This window comes from Centruroides sculpturatus, unplaced genomic scaffold (genome assembly GCF_000671375.1).
Source record: "Centruroides sculpturatus isolate CEXI.00-Female unplaced genomic scaffold, Cexi_2.0 scaffold344, whole genome shotgun sequence".
Classification (NCBI taxonomy): Eukaryota; Metazoa; Arthropoda; class Arachnida; order Scorpiones; family Buthidae; genus Centruroides; species Centruroides sculpturatus.
The window spans coordinates 392,674-415,634 of NW_019384558.1; the positions used below are offsets into that span (position 1 = coordinate 392,674).

Consider the following 22,961-nt stretch of genomic DNA (forward strand, 5'->3'; position numbering starts at 1 on the left):
AAAAAAATAACTGTAGTAAGAAAAACAAATGAAAAATGCGAACTAATGTAACGTCGTATGGTGAGTTTTTGTTCGTATCGTGGAGCAAAAATATGTTCGAATTTCATGTCGTATCCTGAAAATTTCGTATGCTGGGGCGTTCGTAACCTGAGGTACCACTGTATATAGATAATGATTATTATTAACTCAAATATTTTGAGGCCTGCTAACTCTGATAACATTAAACTATTAATAACATCTGTAATAACAAGTGGAATCTACTGTATTCTACATATAAATTACAGTTAAAATTGTAGGTAAGAAAGAAAGTTATGATTAACCAATCATAATTTTAAGCATAATTTTCAACACAACAATTATACACAAGCTGGATAATAAAAAATTTTAATTCTTACTACCTTGCAAGCACTAAGAGGATTTATTTCCATGCCCACAATGGGACAGCCAGTGAGAAATGAGGCCCAATAAATCCAATTCCATTTACCCACAAAAAATTTTAAGCCACCCAAACTCAAATTCAGATCCCTAAAGAGAAAGCTGATACCTTTACTGGTTCAGATATTCATCCATTGAACTTGCTCAGTTTTACAATCAACTATTTATTGTTATTAAATTTACACATAGTCAATTTCATTTCTGAAGTGCTACCTAGTGAACTATAGTGTTTGCATCACAGCTTTATATGTTAAATTATTTTATTAATTATACAAATAATGTTTGATATCCCATGCTGTGCATTATTCCAAATTAAGGGAGTGATTGAGGATATGCATTATATATTTTTGAAGATGGTATGTATGGTAGTGTTATGGGGTGAAAGTATGGTAGTTGGAAGTATAAAAATGAAGTTATGTAATTTATGGACAATCTCATAAAAACACTACAGACTCTGCCTGATTATCTTAGGCAGTTAGATCCTGGTGTTTTGTATCATTTTGTGATGTTTTTCATGCAGGTGATCATGTGAGGAATAATGATTAGTTTTCTATATACTGTGTAAGGTTTGATGACCCAGAAAGAGTAATTAGTTAAACTCGCATCAGTATGTACATGGGGTTTAGAACTGTACGTGGGTAATGGCATTGGACATACTGACACAAACACCTTTACAAATTAAATCCATTTATTTTATATAAGGTGAACTTATGCTTTCTAAATTCGGGTATCTCTTTATTGGAATTTGTGGTGAATTCTGCTGATCTCAGCAATAGTGTTGATAGCCCCGAGCTGTGGCTTGGGCACGTCCACTGGATTAAAGATGATGGCAAAACGAACACAAGACAAAATCAGGAATTTTGGCAAGGGCAACAGTATGCAAAAACAAAGAGAGAAAAGTGCACAGGTTACTTTTGTTGGTAAAATGATAGAAATCCTGCTTTGTCTTTGAAATCTAGGGTTTTTATTAATTTCCATCCTCAATCACCCATTCCAATTGGTTGCTTTTCAAGTAGTTGATCACTCATTACTATGTATAATGAGATTGCAACTTAAATCGGGGGAGAAGTCAAAATCAATGTTTAATTTGATCCCAACCAGAGATGGTTGATCTTAGGACTTACATTCTTCTAATGTTTACAAGTGTGTGTCATGTTTTCATACAAAAAATATTTCTAGCTTCCTTTTTTTTCACTCAAACAAATTTTAGTGAGGGTTTGGACCCATCCAGAGCCTCACAATTGATTAAATAATTATCTTTATTAAGTTTATTATTTAATTGATGTTGAGATAAAAAAATTTTCATAATTATTCATTTACAACACAATTTATGTTAACTTTTTAAAAAATAGGCAGATGGTGCTTAAATTAATTGATCTGTTGGAAGTCATTGTATTCCATGAGGTGTTGAGGATTTAACTTTGACACTGTAGGGCCTAAAATATTTGAATATCAAAAAAATCCAAAATCTAGAAATAATATACTTAATATCTTTGCTTGTTTTTCTGCAAAAAGTCTGTTTCTATTGAAATATGATTTTAAAAATTTAATAAAATAATATACATCACTATAAAAAAATGTTGAAACTTATAAATTAAATTATATAAATTAAAAAAATTAGAAAAATAAATTAGATAAATATATCTGGTTTTTAAATTATATATTATTGAGTTATAATGTGATATAGAATGTACAAAAATCAAATTTAGATAGTTTGAAATTTTTTTTTCCTATCTAAAAAGAATTAAATGCTTTATATAATTTTATGTCAGTGTATATAAACTTCAATATGTTGTAATTTATATAATTACCAAAGATCTTACAAATTTGATATCAAACTTAATTAATCAAAGCATAAAAGACTAATACTTACTTGGCTCATACCTGACATCTGTTCTTTTAACATTCCAGATTCTGAAAGAGAACTGCCAGCCTGTCTGACAGCATACAGATGACCATGTGATGCTAAATTCTGAATGAGATCTGAAGCATAAATTTTAATCAACTGCTGAAGCCTTTCTTCATCTTTCAAATGTAATCTTAATTAAAACATTCAAAATTATCATATGTGACAGACACATTCATATATTAAATATTACAAAAAACTATTTACTTGTTAAATATATCTGTCCATAAATTAAACATGTGTTGCACATTGTGATCCAGACAATAAGAAGATAGCAATATACCCTACAAGAGGGGAGATTGTTGTATAAAAAACTAATAGTAATATACATTAAAATGTGTTAATTTTCTTATATCTTGATCATTACATTAGTTATACAGATATCCCTTGATTAATGTGGTTAATTAATCTCTCAATCCTACCACTTATATCAAAATCTCATTAATCGAAATATGGTATCTATATTAAGTAAAAAAAGCTGGTAAAGCTGCATAAATTAAAACTTCTACCACACATATAAAAGGATTGCCACAATTAATTTTGCACATTAAACAAGGGATACTTGTACTCTTAAAAATTAATTATCATACAGTACACCCCCTATAACGGGGGTTCCTATAATGCGGATTCCTATAACGCGGAAAAAAATTGCAACAGCATTCGTATAAAGACGCTAAAAGGGACGCGTAAAATGCGGTAAAACATCATCGCCGACTTGTGTCACAACAGGATTGGTCAAATCTGGACTAATAGTAAACGAGCAGCCGAACTACTTACACGCTACGAAGAGTTTAGACGGGTAAATTGAGTTTACTATTCTCTGTATAGTATTATTATTGTCTGTACAATATTAACTTAATTTATTCTAACTTTATTATAATTACATATATACTTTCCGCCATCCAGCACCACACTATGGAGAGTTTAGGCGAATAAGTTGAGTTTACTATCATCTGTACAGTATGTAAATTAGGTACCATAAGTCTAATACAGTACTGTAATTTTATATATTTCTTGTGAAAAAAACATTTCTTATTCAATGGCCATAAAAATTATTTCTATTAATGATGTCTCCAAAGTTCAACAAATTTTTCGCAGAAAAATAACTTATCAGAAATCACGGCCACCGTTTGGTGCGCTGCTCCGCGACAAAAACAAGCTTGAGCAATGGCGTCATCGAATGGTGCACACTCGGTAAGTAATTCTACAATTTTTTTTTTATAGCATAGTTTATACGGATTATTCCCAAAAATTATATGTGTTTTGGAAATGTTGAGTCGAATTAGTCCAGAATCGATTAATTTTATGGAAGAAAACCTTTCAAACAGCAGTAGTCCGTAAACTTCACAGGTGTCGGGCTGTGATTGGCTCATGTATTTAAGGATTCCTACAACGCAAAATTCTTATACAGCGGAACATATCTACCGCATTACAGGGGTCTACTGTAGTTATGATATATTGTCAACTTAAAATCTATCATGTTTCTAAATAAATAAATAATTTTAATATTTAAATGCAAGTAAATTGTAGAAACTGTTACTTGTTCAAATGATTCAAAATCCAAAGGACTTTCAGCAATGTGGACATCAGCATTCAAACCTCCTGTCTTAAGTTCTATCTCCTGATCAAATTGCTTGTAATCTCTATTTCCTGCACCCATCCTGTAAATGAACAAAAAATAATTCTAACAGATCACAGGAAGGAAACTCAAATATAGAAGTCCATAAATTTATTTCATTAGAAATGTTTTTAAATCATCCTAGTTCATTATCATCTAACTTTGAGATTGCAAGAAACAGACTCAAAAATACTGTTAAAAAGAATACTTCTTGCAATTTGATGACTGAAGTCCTTTTTTTCTTGTTATAAGTGCTAACTGTAATCAATTTTCAATTTTCAAACATTCACTACAATTATATTTACCACAAAAATATCACTATATAGTTTCTTTGAATATGTAAACATACAAGATTTACAATATCTTGATATTTTCAAACATTATTATTTGTTTCCAAGATATCGTAAAGAGAAAGTCTAAGAAAAAAAATGTTCTTTTGAATACATCGCAATTCAACTTAATTATTAATTAATTAATAACCCTTAGGGAGTGGCATACTACTGTTAAGTACAGTTAAGTAATGTTTAAGGACCAATGATGTAAGGGACCAGACCAGACCCTGGGCACTTGTTTCTATAGAATAGTATAAATATGAGAATTCTTTAATCATATAAGAAAATTATTAATATTTTTTGTGTTTCTTCTGACTAGAAACAATCAATTTTAAATGAACATATACTCTGTATTTTAGACATTTTTTACAGTTTATCTTTTCCAATAACACACTCATCATTTTGCAATGGTGGGGAAAAAACACTTTACACTATATTACATACCAATAAAACAATAAGAAAAAATACTAAAATAATAGCTATTTCTGTGATTTTTGTAATTTTTTTTTTAATCTTTGTACTTTTTTTATTAAAAGCAATAATTTTTATTTTGTTTATAAATTTGTCTTCTTATTTCTGATAAGGATTTGATTGATAGGATAAAATATGACATACTGATATGGCAAAAGTAAACCTGTTAAAAATATTTTATATTCTTAATAAACATGTTGAACAGGCTATTACTTTTGGAGTGTTTTTTCGTTTTTTGTTCAATATTAAATTTTAAATTTTCAATATTATTTGCTTAAATTTTTAAATTGTCTGAATGTGAAGGGGATAGGTCTTAAGCATTAGAAGACGCTTTACTGTATTTTGTTTAATGAACTAAAATTTCCAGTTACACCACTGACTTTAGGGTTCTTAACTTTTCTGCAACAAACTGACACTAGTCAACCCATATATCAAAATAATACAAACATTACAAAATTACAGTAGAGCGTCATTTATCCGAATCAATTGGGGACTGGGTTGTTCAAATAACTTATTTTTCGGATAACCGATTATGTGCAAAAAAATATATTAACCTATCCTGTGTTGAAATTTTTCTCCATTGCGTGTCACTTCGCGTTGAATTTTCGTCTATGTTAAGCCTAACGTAAACTTTTTAAAATAATAATTGTGGCTATTGTATCGTTAAAAATGATTTCTTTATGTTTTACAAATGAAATAAATACATTGAAAATATAAAAACAAATAAAAATTATACTTTAGGCCGACTGGAATTCTTTCGGATAACCGACGTTTCGGATAACCGACTTTCGGATAAACGACGCACTACTGTATTATTCAACAATATTTGTTTTAACTTAGTTGATTATTATAGTAACTAAACCACAAACTAATCAATTTATAAACTGAAACACCAAATATTATAAAAAGGTCAAATGTGTACATCTGCAGATCAATAACAAAACCATTCTAGAATAATTTCATTCAAATCCATACATAAAAAGATGAATTCTGTCCTATTTTAATTAATGTATCACATTATTCTATTCTATTGAAATGTGTGCTTGCATGCCAAAGACAATCATATAGATGGCTAAAAGTGTTTTGTCTATTAATGTTTTTTGCTTCCTGAACTAATTATTAATAGTTATGTCATTTATTTATTTATTTATTCCACAATAAAAACAAAAGAACTATAGTAAAAAAAATAATAAAAATTAACTTACTACTCTACAGTCCAACAGATTCTAAATAAACCACCTGTATCTCAAAATATACATAATAATTCAGCAGTCCAAATTTTATAAGAACATTTTTTGAGATTGTTTTAAGTTTTACCCTAATAAAATTTTAATTCCCTGAATTATTAAGTATATTTTTGTAGGTTTTATTATAAAAAGAGTCAATTATCAATAAATATATTTAACTGTCTCATAGCTCCATTTCTCTCTTTTCTTTGTAACAACCCAATTTCATTACAATACAGAATCTCTATCTACATTAAGGAAATCAATTACAAAGACAACAAACTATGAAGGTATAGCTGATTTGATTTAGAATCTATCAAATTAAACAACAGTGAGTAATGATTTAAAATGATTGAATAGTTTCCAATATCAAAACAATTTATGAATGTGGAAATACCAAGCAGAGATTCTAGGCTAAGTAATTCATTTACACTAATATGCCTAGAGATTTAACTGACAATAAGCTTTAAATGTCATAAAACAGTTGGGTGCTAATGACTTTGTGAAAGGAAAAAAGTTCTATACTTAAAAACTTTAAACTTGTTTGGGGCTTATCTAGCTAACAGATAAAATGAAAATTGATTCAATTTTATACAAATTTTTTTTGCCTAGTATGTAGTGAAGTAAGTTGTGTGAGAAAAATTTTATGGCTAAATGTTTCAGATAAAACATTAATGGTTTTATTAAATAGTCAATCAACATAAAAATTAAAAAAATTAGAGTTAAAAAATAGAAAATATAGCTACTTTAGTTCATTTGTTTACAAGCACACTCTGATGAAAGAGCTCCAGTTAGTAAACAACCAATTATTGTCTCTCCATAGAGTAATAATAGAAAAAAATTTTTCACACCAAAATTTTTAATTATTACATTGGACCAAGAAAATTAATAGCTGGAATAGAGTCATACGACTAAAAGGAAGTCAAATGCACTAAAAAGTTTTGGATTTAATAATTATTTCAAATCACGTCGAGCCATAAACTTTCCATGATTGTCAACACTGCCTGCGGCTAAAGTAATTAGACTCCTTGTGTCAACAAAGAGGGTTGTAAAATGGTCTGGCCCCCTGGTCAGTAAACTTAATCCTAACCTGACCCTTCTTCAGAAAAGGTTGTGCATCCCTGAATTAATGAACCTGTGATCACACATGATAGCGGTGACTTTCCACAACTACTAGTTTTTTGGCAGACATTTTACATCAAATTGAGTCACTTATCTATGCTTCTGTGATATACACATACTATCAGGTCAGTCCATAAGTTCGTGCGTATTTTTTGACCTTGAGAAAAATCTTGTTTTGCAGTTAAAAATGCCAGTCTAATGTGATACTTTTTACACTGAAGTGTTAAATTGGATCTCATTCATATAATACGTTCAGAATTGGGAACATTTCAGTTGTTTATTTTCATTAAAATGGAAGTAACAGATGAATATAAGAGACATGTTTTATACTTTTTATTTTTAAGTGATGAGAATGCTACAAATGCAGCCAAAAAATTAAATACTGTTCATAATCAAACTGTAATAAGTGTAAGGACTGCGCAGAAGTGGTTTGAAAGATTTAGAAATAATGATTTTAGTGTGGAGGATAAGGCTCGTACTGGAAGACCCGTTGACTTTGATGATGATGCTCTCTCTGCACTAGTTGAAGCAGAACCATCTTTAACAGTTGATGAAATTGCGGAACGTTTAAATTCATCCCATGGAACTGTTCATAGACATCTACAACAAATCGGAAAAGTTTCAAAGCTAGGAAAATGGATACCACATGAACTGTCAATAGCTAACTGACAACAACGTCAACTGCTCAACTCAAAAGCTTCAAGTGGGAAATTTTACCTCATCCACCATATTTGCCAGATATTGCTCCCAGTGATTATCATCTTTTTCGGAGTTTGCAGAATTTTTTAAAAGGAAAAACTTTTGAGGATGAGAACAATGTAAAAAAGGCTATTTCTGAATATTTTGATTCAAACCCAAAATCATTTTACAAAGACGAGATTAAAAAGCTACCATCAAGATGGGAAGAAATTGTACAAAATAATGGTAAATACATTATAGATTGAAATAAAATTTAGTTAAAATTTTTTGTTGCTTTTTTGTAGATAAAAATGCGCACGAACTTATGGACTGACCTGATATGTGCTATCCATCTAACTGAATAAAAAATGTTGGTATACTGTGTAAAAAAAAAATGCATTCTGCTTATAACAGGCCCTGAGAAAACTACTGTGAAAAATTACTTGCAATCACATATAAATTTTGTTATTGTCACACAACTGCATGTGTAATGTGGTGATTTTCCATTCTGACATAATTTTTGGTGACCTGATCTCATTAAAAATAACATCATGGTGATCTTACATGATTGCTGAAAGAGGTAGTTGTGACATCATGGATTTTTGTCAGCTGATGTCATGGATTGCACACCATATGTCATGTCATCCATGACATGGTATGCAAGTTACTACAACTTCGAACACTTGTCTCTGTAAGAATGCCTGGGGTGCATGACCTTCAACAATTTAAACATTTTTGTAACTTTAGTTTGTGCCCAAAAAAATACAAAAAAATCATTTGTTGGTCTTCCTGAGAAAAACTTCAGCCCACTCGTCATTTATTTTCAACTGAACTCATTTAACATTAGTTCACACTATTGCAAAATTTGAAAGGCTCAGTATGGGAGCCTGGTCAAGGGCACTGTTCTGTAAACAAAAATATCTGTTAAACTAAACAATGTAAATATATTGAAATTTTGAATATGCAGAGAAGACACATTACAGGATTTTTCAATCATCAAATTTGAAGAATGGCAGTTATGTGCAGTATAATTATGCATGAAAAAATCAGCAGAAAATTACCATGTTAATTTGATCATGGGTTAAAATTAAAGACAAAGTCTGTTGAAACATTCACATTTTTATTTACTCTTGATACTCCAGAATACATTCCACAATGACCTGACTTTTTTAAAACTTTAGTAACCAAATAGCCTAAAAAGAAAAGTGAAATTTTCATGGAATGTATTCAGATACATGAAAGTGGATAAAAAGCCAACTATTTTGACAGACTCTGTTTTCAGTTTTAATTAACCTATTATTACTATTTAAATATTTTAGCAGAAATTAATATAAAAGAAAACCCAATATTTGTTAATTATCAAAAAATATATCTGGAATTTTATCAGGCTACATACAGCTAATTAGTTATTAACATACTAAATAATTTAAAGAATAAAGACAGACACATTAAGCTGCCATCTCATGCCATCATTAGAAATAAATAAATTTAATTTAGAATATTCTGGAAGAAAAAATTGGCCCGGAGTGGGACTTGTATCCACAATTCCTGCTTATGGTGCAGATTCATTCCATTCCCATTCTAATGATTAAACTTAACATGAGATGATAGCTTAATTGCTTATTTATAGTCTAAATTTCTTATTATCTTAATAATTAATTAGCCATGTTATAATCTAATAAGTTACTGGTTTTATCATTTGATTTAGCAGAAATATATTCAGAAATAAAACAGTAAGATCATTAACAAAAACTTCTTACTCTTTTTTTTATTAAATACTTTCAATTTTTAACTCTATTAATTCCAAATAAGTTTATGAACTTTTATAAGCATAAAATAAATAACTAAATTATAATTACTTGGAAATTATATTGCAGAACAAAGGCAAATACATCTTTAAATTATCAGACAACTGTGCAGCATTTGCAACTGCATAAAAATAAACTATTCCATTAGTGGGCTGCTCACAAATCTGAACTGGAGTTTCTCCTGAAAAAAATTCATTAGTTTATAAATTTATAAATAACAAATGTATATTTAAATTATGGATACATATTTACTTAAAGTAATTCTTTCAACATGTGTTGCTTCAAAAGTTTTTTCTACTTCATCAATGTGCAATGTTGGTAAAACCGAAACATCTTCAACTTCAGACTGTTTCTTTGCTAATTCCAAACCTTAAATACAGAATTATTATACATAGAATATGTTAAAATAATAATTCAATAAAAAAGGTGTGAATGGAAAATAGTATTTTATAAGTTAATTTTTGACTGAAAATAAGCAATGAAAAACTATCAACCAACCATCACTATAAATATTTTCCTTATCAGACTCTTGTAGATTTTTTAATTTATTCTGGAGCAATTCTTTCTCTATACTTAATTTTTCTTTTTCATAATCATCTTTGGGATTCATAATTAATGTTAATCTATGAGAATTCTCCTATTGTTAAAAAGAAATAATTTAATGCATCACTTAAAAATAATTAAATTTTATATAATATTCTCATACCTTAAAATAATATTTAAGTTTATCTTGCAAGAATCTAGGATTCTTTTTCATCTGTTGCTTAAACCATTCAACATGTTCATTGACTTTTAAAGCTTCAATAGGATCTCCACCATGATTCCATGTAGAATTCACTGTCTTACATACAAAGTTATATTCTTAAAAATCAAATCTGTCATATTTTGTGAATTAAAAAAGTAATAAAACTGAAAATTTTGGAATTTCACATCCAAATTCCTAACAAATTCAGTTAAAATTATTGTATAAAAATTTACCATAGTTAATTGCAATCCAAAATTACTTGTCTGGTGTTTAGTGCTTAGTTCAATAAAATGTAAAATTCCTTCAATTCTTTCCTGTAAAAATCCCTTACTGCAATTGATCATCAAAAGAGCACATACAAATTACAAAAAAAAAGAAAGAAAGAAAGAAAGAAAATAACTGTATATTAGTAAACACCATTCAGTTTATGATTTTAATTTATTCACTTTAGTTTAACCACTTACTTTATCACATCATCAATTGTTTTTTCTATTATGTTTGTAACTTTCTCCACATCATCTTTTGAAATACCTTGAAGACCAACAGTAAAATAACTCTGTTTTGTATGATTATCATATCTAACAAGCACAAAAATACAATTTTTAACAATTTTGGAAACAACAGATACATTTTAAATAGATTTAACAAAAATTTTACCCAGTTGAAGGACTGAAATCAGATCCCATTCCAGACTCAATTAATGCTTGATAAAGAGGTGAATTTGGTCCATCCGTTAAGAGATTAGAGAGTATAGAAAGAGTAAATGTTTCACGAGTGTCTCTTATACTAAAAATTATATTTAATGTTTAATTTTTTTTTGAAGGTAACCACTTACCAAAAATTCTAAATCTATAGTAAATTTTATCAAATTAAATTAATCTAAAACACGTTGTTTATAAAGTCTCTAATGTTTTCTATTGCAAATTCCTGTGAAGATGAATATATAAGAATATACATAGGCTGTTTTTTTCCAACCTCCGAATAAAAAAAAAAGACAAGTGTAAATAACAAAATGAATTTATTACCAAAAGTTAGGCACAAACATGGTTACTTTTCGACATAATCACTGTGAAGATTCAGGCATTTGTCATATCTGTGGACAAGCTTTTCCATCCCTTCTTCATAGAATGTTGCCACCAATGACTTGAGATGCGACCTAATGTTGTTTTGAAGATCATCATTAGTCTCAAACCCCTGCCCTCCTAGCCACTTTTTCTGTTCAAAAAAGAGGTGGAAGTCACTCGGTGCTAAATCGAGGCTATACGCTGGATGTTTATAGGTGGCGAAGACTTCCACCCAGCTTGGAACTTTTTAATGTGTGAAGGCTTCTACCTCTTTCCTGAACTGAAAACATGGCTAAGAGGGCAGAGGTTTGAGACTAATGATGATCTTCAAAACAATGTTAGGGCCCATCTCAAGTTATTGGTGGCAACATTCTATGACAAGGGGATGGAAAAGCTCGTCCACAGATATGACAAATGCCTGAATCTTCACAGTGATTATGTCGAAAAATAACCATGTTTGTACCTAACTTTTGATAATAAATTCATTTTGTTACTTACACTTGTCTTTTTTTTTTATGGACTATCGGAGGTTGAAAAAACTGCCCTCATATAATAGCAACATTCAAGGATAAAATTAAATTTCATAAGCCAAGAAAAACTAAAAACTAAAAGAAACCTGACATTTCAAAGCTACAAATATTTAAGCATTCTATTCTGTTTAAAAAATTTGTCCAATACTGAAGTTGACTTAAATTTAAACTGAAAACATTTCAGTTCTTAAATACAGTTCTGATAACCTTAGTATACCAGTGCTTTTATTTATCTATAAGCCAAGTTCTACAGACAAGGCAATTCTAAGAATCATTGAATAAATTCAAATGAATGGCATCTATTAAAGACAAACCAGAATACAAATGACCACTTCTCAAAATATGCAGTAAATATGCCATCATGGAAAAACCATGTGCCAATTCATGTCATTCATTTCAATTACCTACAAAATTTTGACATTACATTTAGACATAAAAGACACCACAAAAATAAATATAATAGAAAAATTTTTTACTGAGGCATAAAAATTATAAATAACTCAAAATCAAACACTATTGACATTTGTCTATTATCAGAATTTGTTTAAATATCCTTGGAAATCTTGAAACAATATATTATCATGGTAATGCATTGTTTGTTTTGCATTACCATTATAATGGTATCTTGATAAACAAATGTCTAACAGCATTCAATCTTGACTCATGTATACATTTTATGTTCTAGTAAAGCAATTTTTCTATTCAATTGTAGTCCTTAATCTTAAAAAGTCAATAAATGTATATCTTTTACAGCTTTACAATTCAATTTAACAGAATTCTCCATTACTTCTCTGAAATATATAGAGACTTTATAAACACCCTATACAAAGTTTATATCCATAATATAAAAGTGAGAAACTTACTCATTTAAGAGATAAGCAACACTAACAGTTGTCTGTTTGTCAGGATTAGGTGCCATAGGATCAGCTTGACAGCTAATATAATGTGTCTCCTACATTTAGAAGTTTATTGTTTAAGATAATTATTTAAAACATTTTTAAAATGTTTTAATTAAATTCTTACCGGACTGGACCATTTTGATTGATTTTTAAATTCTGCATCAATAGGTATCTTAGAAAATTTTGACAAAGCAAGTTCATCAATTAACTGTAGATGAGACTCTAATGGCATATTTCCATAAGTGAAAATTCTGCAAATATAAAAATTATAAGCAATTTGTTTTAAAAAAATTATCATAAAAATAACTTATTTGATTTGTATCATGGCAAAGAAGTACAAATCAAAAATTTGGATTTTACTTCAAACAACAGTAATAAACTTACTTCACTATGTACTAGGCAAAAAAAATTTGTATCAAATTGAATCAATTTTCATTTTATCTGTTAGCTAGATAAGTTTTCCTCTCCCAAACAATTTCAAAGTTCCTAAGTATAGAAATTTTTTCCTTTCACAAAGTCATTAGCACCCAACTGTTTTATGACTTTCCCTAAGGCAAGAAATGAAGTTCTTCTATTTCTAGCTAACACACTTTCTGGTTTAGATATCAAATATTTTAAGTCTAATACATAGTATTATAATGATTTTTAGAAGAATCAAATAGAATAAGTGATGTTAGAATGTCATTTCTGGTGTTATCAGGAAGTTTTTCTATTTTGGCAGGAAATTTTCAATTTTATGCTTCAGAAAACTTGCTTGTTTGTCTAAATAGCATCAAATAACATAAAAATAAGTGAAAATAGATATTTTTCTGTGAAAAATAACTGATGGTAGTAAGACATAATAAAATGTTGTAACTTAAAATAATCTACAGCAAATTAATAATAATAATAATAATTATAAAAAAATATCTTTAAAAATAAGTAGATAACACTTAAATTAATTAAGAGTTCAGATGCCTTTTGCATCATATGAGATATGAAGTGCTGAAAGTTAGTACAAAATATTTTTTTGGAAATTTCATATTTTTTTTGGTAACGTGTTCAATAGTACCTTTGAATTGTACTACTTTATTTTTCTGTAAGAAATCTGCTTTCATTCAAACATTTCATATCAGCAAATGAATGAATGAGTGAGAGATGCTAATATAACTTAATTAACATTGGATAATGAGAAATAATCTAAGAAAGAAATATACTAAGGCATATAATTTAATAATTCTTATCAAACAAAAGCAAATTAGAAACTAATATTGCAAAAGGACAGAAATGATGATTTATAAATTCTTAGTCCAAAAAATCATGCTCTATAAAATTAAAATCCAGCTCTTCTTATTTTGAATTTATTCTATAAAGTAATAAATACCTAGCATTACTTGGATGATAATATGTTGAATGAAATTCTTTCAACATTTCCCATGTAAGACTGGGAATATCTTCCGGAATGCCTCCACTAACATATGAATATGCATGAGATGGAAAAAGTTTATTTTGAAGAGTTTGAGCAAACATTTGGCAGGAATCACACTAAAATAAATATAAAAATACAATTTATTAAATAAAAGAAACATTTTCAATAATATAATAAACATTAATTATCATAATTTTGAGCAGATAACACATGACAGCACATAATCCACACTTGTATATATCATGCAATGAATTGCTAGAACAGAAATAAAACCTTTGCTAAACTCACACTTCTAAAGTGATTGTTTTCAACAATCATTTCAGCAATATCATTTATTGTTTCAAATACTGTTTTTGCCTTTACTTCTTTTGTTTTATTTTCATAGTACAGTAGACCCCCTATAAAACAGGTTCATATAATACGGATTCGTATAACAAGGCAAAGAAATTGCAATTGTATTCGTATAAACACGCTAAAAAAGACTCATATAATATGGTAAAACATCATCGCTGACTCATGTCGCGACAGGATTGGTCGAATCTAGATCAATAGCAGATATTACACAAACCGTTGAGTTTAAACGAGCAGCGGACCTACTAAAAACCATTTATTATTTAATGGCCATAAAAATTATATTTATATTAATGATGTCTCAAAAGTTCAGCGAATTTTTCGCAGAAAAATAACTTATCTTTAAACATGCACCCACCGTTCGATGCACCGCTCTGTGATGAAAACAAGCTTAAGCAATGGCGTCATCGAATGGTGCACACTCGGTAAGTAATTCTATAATTTTTTGTTTATAGCATAGTTTATATGGATTATTTCCAAAAAATTATAGGTGTTATGGAAATGTTGAGTCAAATTAGTCTAGAATCAATTAATTTTATGGAAGAAAACATTTCAAACAGCCATAGTCCCTAAACTGCACATGTGCCAGGCTCTGATTGGCTCATGTATTTAAGTGACTGGTAAAACATGGAATTCATATAAAATAAAATGTACCTACTGTGTTATAGGGTGGGTCTACTGTAGTTCATTTCAGATACAATTATAAAAGAAGTCAAATAGAACAAATGGAAAAAATGAAATAATTGAGACAGAATCTCCTAAATTTGTATAAGAATTGAAAATATGAATGGTAGTCAAAATTTTTTATTGTTTTGCTTCATATCTATTTTATTTTATTTCAATTAATAATAACTCTCTCACTAGTCACCATCTGTAGTTCATTTCAGATACAATTATAAAAGAAGTCAAATAGAACAAATGGAAAAAATGAAATAATTGAGACAGAATCTCCTAAACTTGTATAAGAATTGAAAATATGAATGGTAGTCAAAATTTTTTATTGTTTTGCTTCATATCTATTTTATTTTATTTCAAATAATAATAACTCTCTCACTAGTCACCATCTTGTCAAAATGAGATCAGTTGTTCCAATAAACCATAGAGTAAAACCAGAAAAAGCATGTGTGTCCAGTAGGGCCAGCCATACCAGTAAGGTCTATGGAGAGAAATAAAGCAAAGAGTGACCCACAAATAGTGTCTGGCCCAAAATAATTAACTACTTAACAACATCTGTTCCCAATGTTTGGAATGCTGATTTATAAATACTTGGCTTAAAATAGACAACTTCTGCAGATAAAATGAAAATGGCTGTGACATGCTCTCAACATAGTACTGGCTTGGATATTACTCAGTTTAAAAGTCTTTGTCTCACTCACAAAGCAGGTCTTCTTAGGCCTGTCTGTGGACAGTAGACAAACTCACATTCAAAAATTCTCACATAGTCTCATTTGACCACCAGTAGTGAATGGCTATTGCATCACAAACATATTCACTACCTCACTAAAATACAATGGACAACACATACCAACCCAACCAAAATGCTTTGAACTCTTGATTGGGTTTTGCACATATAAGATCAGATACTCACTAAGAATATCTCAATAACAGTCGCTCACAAAAATATACACAACATAACACACACTAAAGAAAATATAATTACAATAATTATATCAAGTGATACAATATGGGTGCGTAATTAATTAACACAATTATTAATTTATTCTAAGAAACATTCATTAAATACACAAGTTTAGACCCCACACAGAGACCACAAGTACCCAAAATACACACATTAGAACAACTAAGGAAAATGCTATGCTTTGTAAAAACATAAATATTACCAAAATATATTCAAGAAGAATCAAAACTTTCAGACATACATATATTAATCTATTCTGGTGCATCATTGTAGTTACATATTGTGATCTTAAAATATAATCACAAACAGACACAATCAAAAAACAGACAAATCATGAGTCTGCCTAACAAAGAAGATTAGAAACACAAATAATATTAGACAACATCTAGGCAAGCTGTCACAATACACTAAATCATCATAACACCAAACTTAATGAAAGACACTAATGTAAGTTGTCCATAAAGAGTGACTCTTCCTTAAAGTCTCACAGATATAGTAGTTAATCTTCACTATAAGCAGACACTTAGAGAGAGAGTTTTTATATCAGAAAACAATTAACATAAAAATTACACAAAGCAGAATCTCTTTCAAATAAAAATAGTACAATCATTAAACCTACACAACACTGACCTACATCTAACACAGTACACACAAAATACACAGACACAGACAGATCATTAGGATACTTGCTAAGCCAAAGACTTTGGCATAGCAAGTATCCTAATGATCTCAGCCAGAATCATATTGACAAAACTGTCAATTATTGACTTACCCATAAATGCCTCTTTGGAGACATGGAAAGATTGATGATTAACCAGGTCATAAATACAGGAAACTACAGAAGAAACTTAAATGATATGACACTTGTAAGAAATGTCACATCATGCATGAAACTATACAACACATCACATTGCAAGCACACTCTACTTACATCAATATAACTGTAAGGAACTAAGTCCGAGCTTTATTTTTATTTTACTTTTATTTTGCTTTTATTATATTTTTGTTTGGGACTTATGTTTAGTTAGGACGAAGGTTTCCTCACCCATCACCCCAGAACGGTCAAAACGAGAACATAAGGGATTAACCAACTCACCAACGATGAAACGACAGCGCCATAGCTAGAATTCGCACTCACGTGCACGCCCGAGCGGCAGAATTGTAAGTCCGCACTGAAGGAGGGGACACCCCAATAGACTTTTTAGGAACTTGTGTAACCTTTAACTAAACATCCCGATAATTGTTAAAGAAATGTTGTAAAAGGTTAACAAAGTATTGTCGAGAAATAAGCTACCAGATAACGAAGAGAAAACAAGAATGTTACGCGTAGATATGTAAATGAGGGGAGTGTCTCAAGTAGAACTGTGACGTCACCTCAGACTATAAGTACAGTAACTCAAGTGAAGACAGACGAGGTGAGCTCCTGAACCGAAAGCGTTGGTCTGCTGGTAGCAGTGAACAAGGTGTCGAATAGGAAATCCTAGTAGGAAATTAAAGGTTCGATTTTGACGATAGGAAAAGAGGAAAGTCTTGAGTGGAGGAAAAAGGTTCCGAGTATCAATTGAGGTGACGGTTAGGATCAATAGTTATAAGAGAATTTGTAACTAAGTTAAGATTGAATTTTGTTTTGTCGGAATTCCAAGGGGAATAGTTTCTAAGTTAGAATAAGACTTAAGTTTGTTGGGTTGATTGTGATTTGATTTTTTATTTAATAAATTTGTTGTTTGTTTCTAAAACTTGTACATAGTATTTGTTAGACTTGATTAAACATTTATTATTGAGAGATTTTTTTGTGACTAACTTTGTCCTTACTTTATTTCGTTGCACGCGAAAAGTCCAGGCCTGGCAACTAACAAACGCGAACCCGTATAAAGTACCCGTTAGGTCCCGGCTCTTTAAGAAAAATTCATTGTAGAGCAAAACACTAAATATAGTACTTTACATAACCAAATAGTAAATATGAACAGGACAGCAGTGTCCCCTCAGGTCAAGTCTGACACCACATGTGACTTTTGGATCAGAGGAATCATTTGTACATGCACAAGCAGCTGCATATGTGGGACTTTACTGAGTAAAAAACAGAGGAGGAAATAAGTGAGATAGGGAGCTCTGAAAGTAATGCACTCTATCACTCAAGTAACAATTGAACAATAAACATTTAATTTAACAAAAGCCTTGGCTTTTGTTAAATTAATATGCAAGCTATATATCATATTTATAGTTATATGTGGAGATTTCTATATCCTGTACCAGTCTATTCTATATACTATTTGATGCTATCCTTGCCTAATATCCATGGGAGAGAAAGAGAGTTCTGACATTACCTTCACAAGTTAATAGAAATACCTTAAAATTTGCACTCTTTTGTGGATTCATCAAACACAATATCACACAATGTCCTTGATTTGTTGAAACAACAGTTCTTAACACAATAATGTCAGTGAAACCTTCTTAATTAAACCCCTTAAGCCCTTATCCCAAGAACTCGGACAAAGTTCCATAGCGTTACAAACAAATGGTGTTATGAACCCTCCAGGAAATTTTTTTTTTTTTTTGAGTTTTGGATGTTTTTTAAGTCTCCAAATTTTTTCAAAAATTTTATCGCAATTTTAATCTACCTTTAATGATGCACGATTAACACTTAATTGTTTTTTAATGGGATTTTTTTATTAAATTTCATTCATCGTTCTAAAGTTCTAGTGCTCGGATTTTACTTCAGTAAAGTTATTTAAAGCTAGTTTCTGATGTCAAAAATGACCTCCAATAGTTTTTTAATTTTTTTAATTAATATATTTTATTATATATACATTTAATTAAGTCGGGGGATGGAAATTGCAATAAAAAACGTAATTTTTGAAAAATATTAAAAATTATACCAGCTAGTATTCACCCTACTATAAACCCTTCACCTCCTGTAGGTTTTATGAGAATGTTCCGCGAAAGACGATACCAGCTGTTCTCAAGGTCATCCAGCTGTAAACACAATTACCCATCATGGAGCAAATCCCATTACTTCCTCATTGATTTTTTCCCAGTTTTGTGCTTTTTATTTAACAAATTTATTGAATTAATATTTTAATTTAACAAACTGTAGCCCAGGATCTCACACAAATATAACACACAAAAAAAAAAACTTGCATACAAACACAAATATCCTACAACCATAATACAAATATATACAGTCATAGAAAAATTAGAAAAATATACTCAGATTACAAAATATATGTTCAAGAGGAATGTCTGATAATAAGAGTTAGAGTGAACTAACACTAAAAATGAATTAAAGAAAGCTAAAGACAGAACAAGCATATATGTTTTAGATGATTTCAAGAAAAATTACAATGGCAGATGAATATGTCTGTGGTGTATAAAGAATTTTCATGTGTTTAATACTGCTCCTGGCAAGTTTAGACAAAGAAAAAGCTGTTTGATAAATTTGTAATTGCAAGTTGAAATTAGCACAATATAACCTGCTTCCAAACTAACATACATCATATAACCTGCACCTGCTTCCAAACTGATTTTTAAACATAGGTAACTGATGAGTTATCCACATAAAATTATGATAATTAGTTCCATCATTAATTAACAAAATACTTACAAAAACACCTTTCATTTCATTATATACAACTCCTTTAAATACAATTGGTGAATTTTTATCTTTAATGTCTTCGTGTTCTAATCGCCATCCTTCTTGTCTAATAAAAAAATAATCATTTGTAATGAAATAATTATATTTCACAGAAATATTCAAAATTTGGCATCATAACATAAAATCAGACAAAAATAAAACTGTTTACTTCCAGTAATCAAACAAATTATTCATAAACATTTCCATCCTCTAATTGGATCATCTTCAGTTCATATTTAAGTTGAATATGTTAGAACACTTTGTTTTACCATGTTAAGAATATTGACTTTTGAACAGCATTTTCAACATTATGAAGGTCTACAAAAAATTTTAATTTTTATATTTAAAATGTTTTTTTGAATTAATTTTTGTTCTATGAACACTAAAGAAGTCTTTTTCCCCATCCATTATGGTTTCAGCTAGGCACATAATGGTGCAAGTGAATGGATGAGGGATGGGGTCCAACATATCCTGGCAGACCCCCTGCCATAATTTCCGAAGATCCCAATCTGGATTCAAACTCTGATCCTCCAGAGCAGCAGCTAATACTTTACAGCTTCAGCAAATAAGCCAAATTTAAACTGTTCTTGTTTCAAAACAAATGACATATATTTTAAAACATCCTATATAGTCGACCCCCTATAACGCGAGTTCATATAATGTGGATTCGTATATCGCGGCGTAAAAATTGCGACCATATTCGTATAAAGACGCTAAAAGAGACTCGTAAAATGTGGTAAAACGTCATCGCGGACTCGTGTCGCAACAGGATTGGTCGAATCTGGACCAATAGTGGACAAGCAGTCGAACTACTTACATGCTACGGAGAGTTTAGGCAGATAAGTTGCATTTACTATTGTTTGTACAGTATATAAATTAGGTACTGTAATACAGTACTGTAATTTTATACATTTCTTGTGAAAAAAACATTTCTTATTCAACGACCATAAAAATTATTTCTATTAATGATGTCTCCAAAGTTCAACAAATTTTTTGCAGAAAAATAACTTATCAGAAAACGCGCCCGCTGTTCGATGCGCTGCTTTGAGATGAAAACAAGCTTAAGCAATGGCATCATCAAACGGTGCACACTTGGTAAGTAATCCTACAATTTTTTGTTTATAGCATAGTTTATACGGATTATTCCCAAAAAATTATACGTGTTTTGGAAATGTTGAGTCAAATTAGTCTAGAATTGATTAATTTTATGGAAGAAAACCTTTCAAACAGTTGTAGTCCGTAAACTTCACACGCGCCAGGCTGTGATTGGCTTATGTATTTAAGGATTCCTACAACGTGACATTCTTACAAAGTGGAATGTATCTACCGCGTTATAGGGGGTCAACTGTATTTAACTTTTTTCTATCATATTCAATTAAAATATAAACTGAATATGACCAATTAGAAGCTGAAAATATTTTTGAATAAACCTTTTTGGTTGTTTAAAGTAAGAGATAACCAATTAAGTTGAATAAATAATTTGAATAAAACTTTATAATTTATAATCCAACAATAATTATAATGAACAAATGTTTTAAGCCATCTTAAATGGCCATAACCTGATTATAGCCATTGAAGATTTAAGATGCTGAAAATACTTCTTTATTATAATCACTGGTAGATTTTAAAGGCTTTTTTTAAATTTCTGTCTTTGGCTCACTTTAATTTTATTTTACATCATAAAATTATCCAACATCACTTACCTAAAATCATTCTTGTCTAATTTTGGAAAGAAAACTGCATCAAGATAGACTTCTAAAAGATTTCTGAAATCTTTTGTATTCTGTGTTGAGAAAGGATACATTGTATAATCACTACCTATTAAATTCAAAATCAATTAACAAATTTTATTTAATACTTTCTTAAAATATAAAAAGTTATTGAGAAAAACCTGTAAATGCATTCATAAATGTAGATAAGGATCTATTCAGCATCTTAAAGAATGGATCTCGACATGGAAATCTATGTGATCCACATAGTACTAAGTGTTCTAAAATGTGAGGGATGCCAGTATTATCTTTTGGCATAGTGGTAAAAGCAATGCTAAACATGGAACATAATTTTGAAAGTAAATATTTTATGATTAGTAACAATTCATAAAAGACAAGTAAATTACCTAAAAGTATTATTTTTATCATCTCTTGCAATATGTAGATATTTAGCTCCTGTATTCACATGCTGTAGTTGTATAGCTGCTAGATGAAGTTCTGGCACTTCACATATCTATAGATATTTTAAAAATTTTAAAAAAATTTCCTATTATTAAAAAACTAAAAATGATAATAAATTATAAATAAGTATTGAAAAATTACATGGTCCATTTTTTTAAATAAAGAGAATATTAAATGAAATCTTCAACTTTCTCTAATATTAAAATTTATGATAAATCTTAATTCAGTTTCCTTTATTCACATTCAGTACAACAAATTAAGAACTGTAGTGACTTTTCATTTAGCCTATTTCATCATCAAAAAATAATAGGAAGTTTCAAAATACAGTAGAACCTCGATTATCCGGACTAATTGGGGATGAAGGTAGTCCGGATAAGGAAAAATCCGGATAATCGAAACAAATACGTTTTCTTTTCGATGACATGTATCGGTAATATTAAAAGTAAATGCTATATTTAAATCGTGATCAAATTTTCAAGAAACAAACGTTCGTATTACATTTGGACTACTACTGACCAACGCTAACAGACTACCTATTGTTTAAAAGGCCCTCTGGTGGCGCAAGAAGACGGATTTTATAAAATAAAAAGCAGTTGAAACAGCATTTTTATGAATAAAAATTTGACAAACTATTTATCGTTTTATGACGAGTAAAATTTTTTCGTCGCATTCACGGCTTTTAAGTAATGCATAAATCTTCGAGGCGCGAGGCCCTTCGGACCGCGAGGCATAGGCGGTGGCCCACGTCGTCCATGCCTTACGCCGCCCTTGGTCGTAGAAAAGATGTAATTTGAATATAAATTATTTATAAATACGTATGTCAAGTTATATTTTTATTATTACGTAAAATATATTTAAGCGTTTACGACCACTGTGATGGGTGAGACGTTGTTGAAACAAAAAAAGTTATGCATTCCATCACGTACA

General features: G+C 29.8%; 1 protein-coding gene across 3 annotated transcripts in view; it reads right to left on the bottom strand.

The window, feature by feature from the left end:
* LOC111623922 (presequence protease, mitochondrial-like) overlaps positions 1 to 22,961 on the bottom strand; it is a 74,801-nt gene that overhangs the window by 11,924 nt on the left and 39,916 nt on the right. For all 3 annotated transcript variants that reach the window (XM_023366655.1, XM_023366654.1, XM_023366653.1), the window contains 17 exons: positions 21,980 to 22,086; positions 21,755 to 21,906; positions 21,567 to 21,681; positions 19,834 to 19,930; positions 14,198 to 14,358; positions 12,959 to 13,085; positions 12,799 to 12,887; positions 10,999 to 11,127; positions 10,806 to 10,919; positions 10,575 to 10,671; positions 10,303 to 10,437; positions 10,095 to 10,233; positions 9,849 to 9,965; positions 9,648 to 9,777; positions 3,882 to 4,002; positions 2,549 to 2,625; positions 2,309 to 2,474 (listed from right to left, as the gene is read on the bottom strand). In XM_023366655.1, coding sequence (XP_023222423.1) covers positions 2,309 to 2,474; positions 2,549 to 2,625; positions 3,882 to 4,002; positions 9,648 to 9,777; positions 9,849 to 9,965; positions 10,095 to 10,233; positions 10,303 to 10,437; positions 10,575 to 10,671; positions 10,806 to 10,919; positions 10,999 to 11,127; positions 12,799 to 12,887; positions 12,959 to 13,085; positions 14,198 to 14,358; positions 19,834 to 19,930; positions 21,567 to 21,681; positions 21,755 to 21,890 — 1,950 coding nt within the window. In that variant the 5' untranslated portion in view covers positions 21,891 to 21,906; positions 21,980 to 22,086. The remainder of the gene's footprint in view (positions 1 to 2,308; positions 2,475 to 2,548; positions 2,626 to 3,881; positions 4,003 to 9,647; positions 9,778 to 9,848; positions 9,966 to 10,094; positions 10,234 to 10,302; positions 10,438 to 10,574; positions 10,672 to 10,805; positions 10,920 to 10,998; positions 11,128 to 12,798; positions 12,888 to 12,958; positions 13,086 to 14,197; positions 14,359 to 19,833; positions 19,931 to 21,566; positions 21,682 to 21,754; positions 21,907 to 21,979; positions 22,087 to 22,961) is intronic.